At 38.1% G+C, this 9,768-nt stretch overlaps 1 protein-coding gene across 1 annotated transcript; it reads left to right on the top strand.

Annotated features, from left to right (window-relative positions):
* Positions 1–332: 332 nt before the first annotated feature.
* On the top strand, positions 333–8,190 carry dnaja2a (DnaJ heat shock protein family (Hsp40) member A2a). Its single transcript, XM_065289318.1, has 9 exons — positions 333–491; positions 1,361–1,420; positions 1,639–1,865; positions 2,189–2,269; positions 2,583–2,716; positions 4,704–4,900; positions 5,600–5,744; positions 5,863–5,990; positions 7,188–8,190. Exons 1-9 carry the CDS (start codon positions 414–416, stop codon positions 7,374–7,376), a joined length of 1,239 nt encoding a protein of 412 aa, XP_065145390.1. The 5' UTR covers positions 333–413; the 3' UTR covers positions 7,377–8,190.
* The last annotated feature ends 1,578 nt before the right edge of the window (positions 8,191–9,768 follow it).

The following is a 9,768-nucleotide window of genomic DNA, read 5'->3' as shown; positions in this document are numbered from 1 at the left end:
TCAGCACAAAATTATATTAATAATAAGTCAGTAAATGCAATAAATTATGTATTTTCTAATGAACAAATAAGTATTGAAAATGTAGTTTGTTTTTTTATATGACAAAATCACATTTATACATTCAAGAACAAAACAAGAAGGGTTACATTATTACGGAAGCGATATTATATTATGGAAGCTATATGTAGGCTATTACACCATTTATTTATTATGTTTGGCTGATACAGAAGTTTGAGGAGTGTTTTTTATATTTGTAAAGTATTATGACGTAAAATATCCATGAGGGTGACACATGTGCTGGTACTTTGAGAGGAGGCGCGTGTTGAAGAGGTTAAAGTTGACGCTTCCGGTCGGCCGGTGTCTCTCTTCAGCTCTCCGCTTCCTCGCACACAGCCCTTCACTCAGTAACAGCCATGGCCAACGTCGCCGATACTAAACTTTACGATCTTCTTGGCGTTTCCCCCTCGGCCTCCGAAAACGAATTGAAAAAGGTAACGATTTGGTCACCTTGTCTTTAAGTTCAGAGCATGTTTGAGTGTGTAAATCGCTTCGGTTTTGTGTGTGAGTCAGGAAGAGACAGGATTAGCATAAAGCTAAAGCTCGTCGTGAGTTTGGCCTAGTGTCTATAGTTACCAGTACATGAAGCCGCTAATATAGTGTGTTTTGTAGGGTTTAATAAGCCCACCTAGTTTGTCCTTTACCTTTCATTTACTTATTTTACTTGTGTTTTTTACACTGTTGAGTGTGGACAAGGGCATTAACAAAATCCACATTTGTTATATCTGTAAACTAGCTGAAAACAGAGTTAGCATCAGCTCACCGTGTGGCTGATGCGTAGGCCCTGACTCAGGGTTTTTCCCGTTTAAATGTGTGTTTAACGAGCTCGTTTAAACCCCAATCTTGGAAAACTTTATCTGAACTGCCACATTTGATGGGTTTTCCGTCATTTTAGACTGTTTACTGTCTAACGCCATTAGTCATACTAACTTATCTGTCTATTATGTCATTGTCGCAGAAAGGTTTCTGTTCAGGCCCAAAACATGCAGTGTGTGATAACAGATCAACATTACTTTTAATAGGCTAACTTGTTAGTGTAACTGACTGAGTGTTGCTGTTGTCTAAAACATTTGTCACGAGCGCTGCGCTAAAAGCGCACTGGTTTATATGAACTTGACGTTGTTGAAATCTTTTAAGTAGATGGGTAATGGCTGTGACTTGTTTTATTTCAACACCTCGTGTTCCTTTTTAAGAGTTTAGTTAAGTTAGTGAATGTTAGTGTGACTTAGTTTTTATAGTGTGTTTAATTTTAAAAGACTGTCGGCTCTTGAACTAACTTTATGAAACCCTAAATATATTTCAGGCTTATCGGAAATTAGCAAAAGAATATCACCCTGACAAAAACCCAAATGCTGGAGACAAGGTAAGATTTTTTTGGTGTTTGGTTCCTTTTTAACACATTTGTAAGGGTCTAATATGTGAATTTGAGATGCAACTGGTATGTTCAAATATTGCTGAAATTTTTAACAGATTAGAGAATTTTATTAAGTCATATTTGACCATATTAATGTTTCGGTACATAAGTATAGCTTGCTTAAAATCATTGTCAGTAAACGCACAACAATCTCTTTCTTATTTCAGTTTAAAGAGATTAGCTTTGCATACGAAGTACTCACCAATCCAGAGAAAAAAGATTTGTACGACCGCTATGGGGAACAGGGACTTCGAGAAGGGGGCTGTGGAGGAGGTGGAATGGATGACATCTTTTCCCATATTTTTGGTGGTGGCCTCTTCGGCTTCATGGGCGGGCAGGGTCGGAGCAGAAATGGAGGACGGCGGAGAGGGGAAGATATGGTTCACCCGCTAAAGTAAGTCAAGTTCACAAGGCTTGTGGTGTATGTTGTTTGTGTTATTTTTTTAAGGTCATTCTGAACTTCAATGTTTTTGTAAAAAAAAAGTTTGTGCCATTAACACTATTTTTAGCTGTTCTTCAATGGTCAGACTGACCTCTTTACTGTTTCCTCAATGGTCGGACTGACCTCTTTACTGTTTCCTCAATGGTGTCCGACCATTGAGGAAACCGTAAAGAGGTAAGTCCGACCTTTGACCGCTTTACCCGTTTCCAAAATTAATTGGTGTTTTCCTTAGCCTGGTTTGTTTCATCTTATTTCATCTGCGTTGTTTGCCATAGGGTGTCTCTTGAAGACTTGTACAATGGAAAGACAACCAAATTACAGCTGAGCAAGAATGTTCTGTGTGCCACTTGTAATGGGTGAGTAATATGTATTTGTCTAGGTGTTTTTTGACAATTAATGAAAAACAACTCTGTACTCATATGATATGAATTTTTCATTGTCCCACCACACCCTATAAGTACAAGATGATCTTGCTTTTATGAGCTTGAAGAGTTACTGTATTCGGTCAGTCTGGCTTCATGGTCATTCCTAAATGAGCTAAATGACTTGCCCACAAAGGCTTTTAAAGTTTTGGAAGCAATCCCTCAGTTAAATTGGTCTCTGTTGCTCATGGTTGCCCTATTTGTAAAGCTAAGGCTGGTTTTTCCACTCTCTTGTTTATCTCTGCAGTCAAGGTGGGAAGTCAGGTGCAGTTCAGAAGTGCACAGCCTGTAGGGGGCGTGGTATGCGCATTCTGATCAGACAGCTGGGGCCTGGTATGGTTCAACAGATGCAGTCAGTGTGTACTGATTGTAATGGTGAAGGTAAGCTACTGGATTCTTTGCACATGCAAATGTACTAACAATTAGCTTTTGTTTTATCAGTTTTGAATGAGAGCCAGGGTAATGAAGTAGAGAAAAATCTTTAGTGCAGAGGTAGCAGTTAGAGACCACAGTTTAACCACATCAGAGAGCCACAAGTTATTAATATTCAATATGTAAACATATTTTTACTTCAGCATAGGGATCCTCCGATCTGATACTTGTCTGTCTCAAAACAAATGTAATATGATCCGAACGGTGAGTTTTGTGATCCGTTAAACCACTATTAAATGCTGAATAGATGTCAGATAATGCTGTTCCAGTTTCATCCTCATAAACTCTTGAGTATGAATAACAAAAATATTGCTGATGATGGATCTCACGATTTAATCTGCATTTAGGGAAATTCAAAATGCAGAAAAACCAGTGTGGAGTTGATCAGGAAACACCTGGCTTGCATGATGATCCAACATTTTTGTTCATTTGTATTAGTACTTAACAGGCAAAAAATTAACAAACAATGTTTCTAATTTCAGAGCAAATATGGTTAGTGGCCATTGGATTTGTATTGTTGGCAAAATTTGGCCCGTGGTAAAACTAAAGAACCCTGTCTTTTTTTTTAGTTAATTTATAGTTTTTTGTTTGTTTGGTTTTTTTGGGATCAGTTATTGGTATCTGCCGATACTGAATCCAGGTATCATAGGAAAAAGGCACATCTGGAAACATTCCTACTTTAACAGTGTTTTTAAGATTTTACAAAGTTCCATTGCAAAGCATAAAGAAGAAAATATAAAAATCATATCAAATAAAGGAATAGTCTACCCTTTTGCCATATTAAACTATGTTATTACCTCAACTTAGATGAATTAATACATATCTATCTTTTTTCAATGCGTGCACTGTACAGCATGTCGTGAATGTGTTAGCATTTAGCCTAGACCCATTCATTCCTATGGTACCAAACAGGGAAGCCACCAAACACTTTCTTTTTTTTCCTATTTAAAGACTGTTACATGAGGAGTTATACCAGTAAGTATGGTGCCACAAAATAAAACTTTTTTTGGTACCATAGGAATGAATGGGGCTAGGCTAAATGCTAACACATTCACAACGCACTGTACAGTTCACGCATTGAAAAAAGATAGGTATGTATTAATTCGTCTAGGTTGAGGTAATAACATAGTTTAATATGGCAAATGGGTAGACTATTCCTTTAAGCATTAAAGGCGGAGTGCAAAATGTTTGAAAAATGCTTTGGAAAAGTAGGTCGGGCCGACTACCAAAACACTTTTAGCCAATCCGCAGTAAGGGGCGTGTCTAATAACCGACAACCGGGGTTGCGTATGTGTGGGGCGTGTCTATAAAAAGAAGGTCCAGATTCTATAGGGGTAGGGGTATGTATGTTTAGGTGATTTCAAATATCAACATTGGCTCTCAAACATTGTGCACTCTGCCTTTAAATATGTGAGAAATGTCAGACTTCTATAACGGTTAACAGTAAACTTCTTAACTACTGTATCTGTTAAAAACAATGCAGGAAGCAAATGCATAAACCAGCATAACAGCAAAGCTTGAACTAGTTATCTGACATCTGAATGCACATCAGTATGTTTCTTGTACATGCACTGAAATACAGACAGTTCGGTTTATTGGTGGGAGAATGTGCAAAAATAAAATTGTCTATTGTCTTTGCGTGCTTTGCCTCTCAGTTCAGCTAAACAACTGGTTCTGATGCAAAATACATTTGAGAAGAATGAATGAATGAATAATTAAAACAATATAATATAATTTAATTTATTTAAGTGACTTAAGCTAACGTGTATGACATTTTCAAGTAATTTTTGATGACTGGTCAAGAAATGTAATAAATGAATTTGTAATATTTTGATGACCCAATAGTAATGCTGCGAGCCACGTTTTAGAGCTGCGGGCCAAATGCAGGATGCCGACCCCTGTTGAGTACTTAATCAGTATGTTCTCTGTGATCCAGGTGAAGTGATCAGTGAAAAGGACCGCTGCAAGAAGTGTGAGGGGAAGAAAGTGATCAAAGAGGTAAAGATCCTGGAAGTGCATGTGGATAAAGGTATGAAGCACGGACAGAAGATCACCTTCGGTGGTGAAGCCGACCAGGCACCTGGCTTAGAACCCGGAGACATTGTCCTTGTCCTGCAGGAAAAAGAGCATGAGGTACAGCACTTTCACAGCTTAAAAACTGTTATGGTTTTAGACTACAGGCAGTTCTGCCCTCTGGTTATTGAAAGCTTAGATTTAAAGCTCTTAATGTCCCATCCAATTAAATTTTTTTTTTGCCTTAGTCAAATTAGATCTTGTGCTTTGTGTGTGTGTGCTCAAGTGCATGGGTTACGGCATTAGTAAGGTGATGTGTTATTTTTATTAAACTACTTTTGAGATGGTGTGTTCAAAATGAAAGCAAACCATTTACCTACCCAGTAGAGTTTGTCATCTTTATCCTAAGGCCACGTCTACATGAATTGAGTGCTTTCCCTATCTGATCCTTTTTTATAAATCGATCTTTTTTACTCCGTAAACAAGGAGTCATCCCAAGAAATGTGTTGGGTGTGAACAGATGGCAGAAACAATGCAATAAGGGGCGTCTCATAGCAAGGACATGTGTCATTGCAACAAGTTACCTTTAAGCTGTTTGACAAATGATTGGCAGTGCTGCCATTCAGGTTTGCAAATGATCTAGATCTAGTGCTCTCATGCCTTGTATACTTCTGCAGGAAGATGAACCAGATTAGGGCCTACTGGTTTTGCAAAGAAAGAGTAATTTGACATTTTGATTCATATTGGATATCAATGCATCTATTGTGAATGATGGGTCACGTAATTGCTGTCTGGATAAAGCGCAATCTCTTTCAACAGACATACAGAAGAGAGGGCAACGACTTACACATGACCCATAAGATTGGCCTAGTTGAAGCACTTTGTGGGTTCCATTTCACATTGAAACACTTAGATGATAGACAAATTGTTGTGAAATACCCAGCTGGTAAAGTCATTGAGCCAGGTGAGTCCTGTGTACATGATGTATTATTGATGTGTTCATTTTAAACAAATTTGTAAATATTAAGTATCCCATTACGTGCAGTTAATTTATTAACACTAATTATTGTGTCCTTTTGCAGGCTCAGTAAGAGTTGTTAGAGGAGAGGGGATGCCACAGTATCGAAACCCCTTTGAGAAAGGAGACTTGTTCATCAAGTTTGATGTGCAATTCCCAGAAAACAACTGGTTAAGCCCAGAAAAACTTACGGTAGGTAGGGGTGCAACGGATCACAAAACTCACGGTTCGGATCACATTACGGATTTTGAGGCACGGATCGGATCATTTTTCGGATCAGCAAAAAAAAGTATGGGAAAATTCTAATAACAAATCAAGAAATTACAAACATTTATAAAAAGAACAAGGTTGCACATTAAGTAAGGTCTAAAATCATTAGTTACAGAAATCAAATGAATAATAACACTGCATTTATTGTATTAATTAAATGTAATTATTATTTTTTTAAAGCTTCAGCAGTGATTTTCTCTTTGTCTTGGGTTCTTTGATTAACATTAATGACACAGACTTAAGTAGGTCAATTGAGCTTACTGTCTCTTTAAGACCAAATATGCACAGACTGCATCTCTCCGTTTGTGCACTACCGAGTCCCCTTAAACGAGCGCACAGACACAGACAGAGGGCGAATTACAGACGGCGCAGCATTACAGTCGTCCCACATAAAAACGTTACGTTGTTTTTCATTGCTCTATTAGCCAAATGTATTTTAATACACTACAGTATGAGAGAGAGTAGCGCAACTCTCTGAAATTTAAACATCAAGAGTTCTGATCTTTGAAGGATGATGTCTGACTCGAGCTGGACCGGACGCATTCAACCGCACGCGTGCGTTTATGCGTAAAGTAAACTGATCACTTTAGCGCCGTTTTGCAGTTAAACTGTTTAAAATCACTTGAATGTTAACATTTGCAAACCTTTATAATACTTACAAATGATAAACTTTCCCTATTTAAATTTGCGTATTAATCCGCGAATCACATGCGAGCCGAACCGTGGGTCGTGATCCGTACGGATCACGGATCAACTGCGATCCGTTGCACCACTAACGGTAGGATATAATATGCTACACCGAATCTGTAACATTTTGCATGCATGTTATGTTGTGAATTACAATGAACCATCCCTTCTTTTGATTGCATCAATGTTAAGGTCATTTAGTGACCATGGATGGAAAGACAAAATAAAAAAACACTAGCTTCACTATATAAACTCATTAATAAAATCTTACATTAATCTTTGTGGTTATTCTTTTCAATTTTGTTTGTCTGGTCAGCGAGCATGTGCAGTGTAGACGTGGTGTTATGTTTACGAAAGTGGTGGGTTTGTACTAACATGACGACAATGTACTTTTTATTCCTCATGACCTAATATTTCTTTCCCTTTTTGCAGGAACTGGAAGATTTGCTGCCAACACGTGCTGATGCCCCTGTCATCTCTGGAGACGCAGAGGAGGTGGACCTGCAGGACTTCGACATGAGTCAGAGCTCATCTAGTGGTCACCGCCGCGAGGCGTACAACGACAGTTCGGATGAAGAAGGAGGCCATCATGGCCCTGGAGTGCAGTGTGCCCACCAGTAAACCCAGCTATCACATCTTTCTGGCCCCAACAGTGGGGGTTAAACATGTTCTAGTTGCACAAACAGGTGTTTGTTAAAATCTGATTCAGGGCTGCCTTAAATGAGAAATAATATATGGCCGTTCCTGAGCACCTGATTCCCTTGTAGTCAACGCACGGATGACCTGTATCTAGTAATTCTTTCTTGCTCCTCCTCCTCTCCTCGTCTGCCCCACTTCAGAGAGACATGGGTAAATGCGCTTTGTACTCTGTGTGTAACTTGCATTTTTTGTTGTTGTCATCGTTGTTGTCCTAGTGTTCACAAGTTTAAAACTAACCATTAAATGCCGCTTTGGCCCTGGACTTTTGTTGGAGAGTGACTTGGAAGAGGGGTCGAGAGAGATCCTAAAACAAAATATAAAGGCCACCGTGGGACTTTATCACCAATCCAATTTTAGGTTTGTATGTATCTGTGCTCAATTTTTACCACTTTATTTTATTTGTAGATTTTTGCTTTCTTCCTTTCTTTGATATTTTAAGAATTGGAACAAGAGACTATAACATGTATAAATGAAAGTGATTGTCATTTAAGCTTTGTATCGGCTGCTGTCACATTTGAGTGTGATTTATGTTTTGAACTAGTTGAAATAAAATCTTCAATTGCCTATATTTGCCAGCAATCCAGGTGCATGTTGAAAACATTATGGTCCCTTCACCGATCAAGAGAGGTCATGCATAATGAAATAAGTGGAGGGAGAAGCACCTTTAGGCTTGTATCTTCTGTGAAAAAAAGTTTGAATTGTTAAATAAAACGTCCTTCAATATCTCCTAAAATAATTCGTCTTTGCTTTTTTTATGCCAGAGTCATTACTTGCCATTGTTAGCAGTTTGTTTAACGTTTTAAATGACTGGTAATGGTAACTGTATATTTAAGTGTAATGCCAAAATTCAGGTTGCCATCGGGATTGATTAATTGGCAACACAAATGTAGTTTTATTATTATTCGCATTGGCTACTCTTTATTTTTAGCCAATAGAGTCAAAGTAGGTACTCGAGCACTTTTCTGACTAAATGTAGAGTCCTCATAGAAGTTCTACGTCTCTCTCTCTTGTACAGACTCGTAATATGTTACGTTGTTAACCTGTTCAAGCTAAATATGGCTTCCATCATATGCTCGGTTTGACGGAACGGTTTGCGAAAAGATTCAACCACAAACAAACCGACTGTATTCAAAAGACAATACCAATGTTGGCAAACTGTGTCAATTCACAAACGAAACGAACATTGCGAACGTATAAAACTAGACTAGGCCATTACCTCATGCTTCCATTGCAGGTGAAACAAGTTAGGTTTCATGCGGACCATATGACAGCATATGAAGTACCGCGAGAGTGATTCAAAATATGTGTTTTCGTATCGCTCTCGCGGTACGTTGATGTCTTATGCCGTTCTGACTGCGCATCGCTGCATTAAGTGTTGTGCAGGAGTCCCCAACCTTTTTGAGCAAGGGCTACCACAATGAATAAAACAACCCAGAGTGCTACTTCTTTATTATAGTCTACTTAAAACTTATTTCAGTTGTTGATATGTTTTAACATACTAAAAAGAAGCTAAGCTAATATAAAAATATGTAATATTAAAATTGAGGCTATTAATAGAATGTGCTTTGGCGGGCAACTCGGAGACTCTGCGCGGGCAAGCAGGCACCATGTTGGAGACCACTAGTGCTTTTGAAGTACACCAGAGGGCAGTAAGTGACAATATTACTCGTAGACTTTCTCAACGAAGTGTGCAGCAAGATATATTTAGTTTAACAAGTTATGTTTTGCGTTAACGAAGAAGACATAACAAGGGAAAACAGTCACATAGGTAGATATGTGGTGAATTTGTTTAAAACCGTTTTTTATGTCCTTTAATTCCTTCACAAAATTTCTTGAAGGTTTTATTTGTAGTTTATCATGCTCTCAATACAAGAACCACATTCCACCAATACACATGGTTACTCCAGTTACTATAAACCTTTCATTTTCTGGGGTAAAAAATCCGTGTATCATTCGTTCATTCATTTTCTTCACAGGGCAGGTGTGGGAAAATGAGGTATACTTCATATATGGGCCATGATAGTGCACACACTTTTTTTTTACTTTATTCTTTAGTAATATTTATTATTATAACATTTAAAGAATAAAAACGTAGTTTTCATTTAACTTTTGTATAGCGTTTATAAAGTTATCTTATGTCAAGTGAATATATGTGAGCCGCTTGGGTAAAAATAAGAAGGATCAAGCCCATGAAGGACAATTTTACTAGCAACAGTGGCTTTGTGGCTTGTGCGCCTTTGTCATGGTTTGAGTCCTTCCCTTGCATTTTATCCCTCAATTAACCTGGGGGAAGTTTATCTGAAGTTAAACCAGT

The sequence above is a fragment of the Paramisgurnus dabryanus genome, chromosome 2 (genome assembly GCF_030506205.2).
Source record: "Paramisgurnus dabryanus chromosome 2, PD_genome_1.1, whole genome shotgun sequence".
NCBI classification, from domain to species: Eukaryota; Metazoa; Chordata; class Actinopteri; order Cypriniformes; family Cobitidae; genus Paramisgurnus; species Paramisgurnus dabryanus.
The sequence above is the reverse complement of the archived record's forward strand: the minus strand, read 5'-3'. Positions and strand labels throughout refer to the sequence as shown.

Coding starts and splice junctions, on each gene's coding strand:
- dnaja2a (XM_065289318.1), top strand. CDS start 414: ATGGCCAACGTCGCCGATACTAAACTTTACGATCTTCTTGGCGTTTCC. Junction 2,270..2,582: donor CTGTGTGCCACTTGTAATGG/GTGAGTAATATG, acceptor TTATCTCTGCAG/TCAAGGTGGGAAGTCAGGTG. Junction 5,745..5,862: donor TGGTAAAGTCATTGAGCCAG/GTGAGTCCTGTG, acceptor GTCCTTTTGCAG/GCTCAGTAAGAGTTGTTAGA.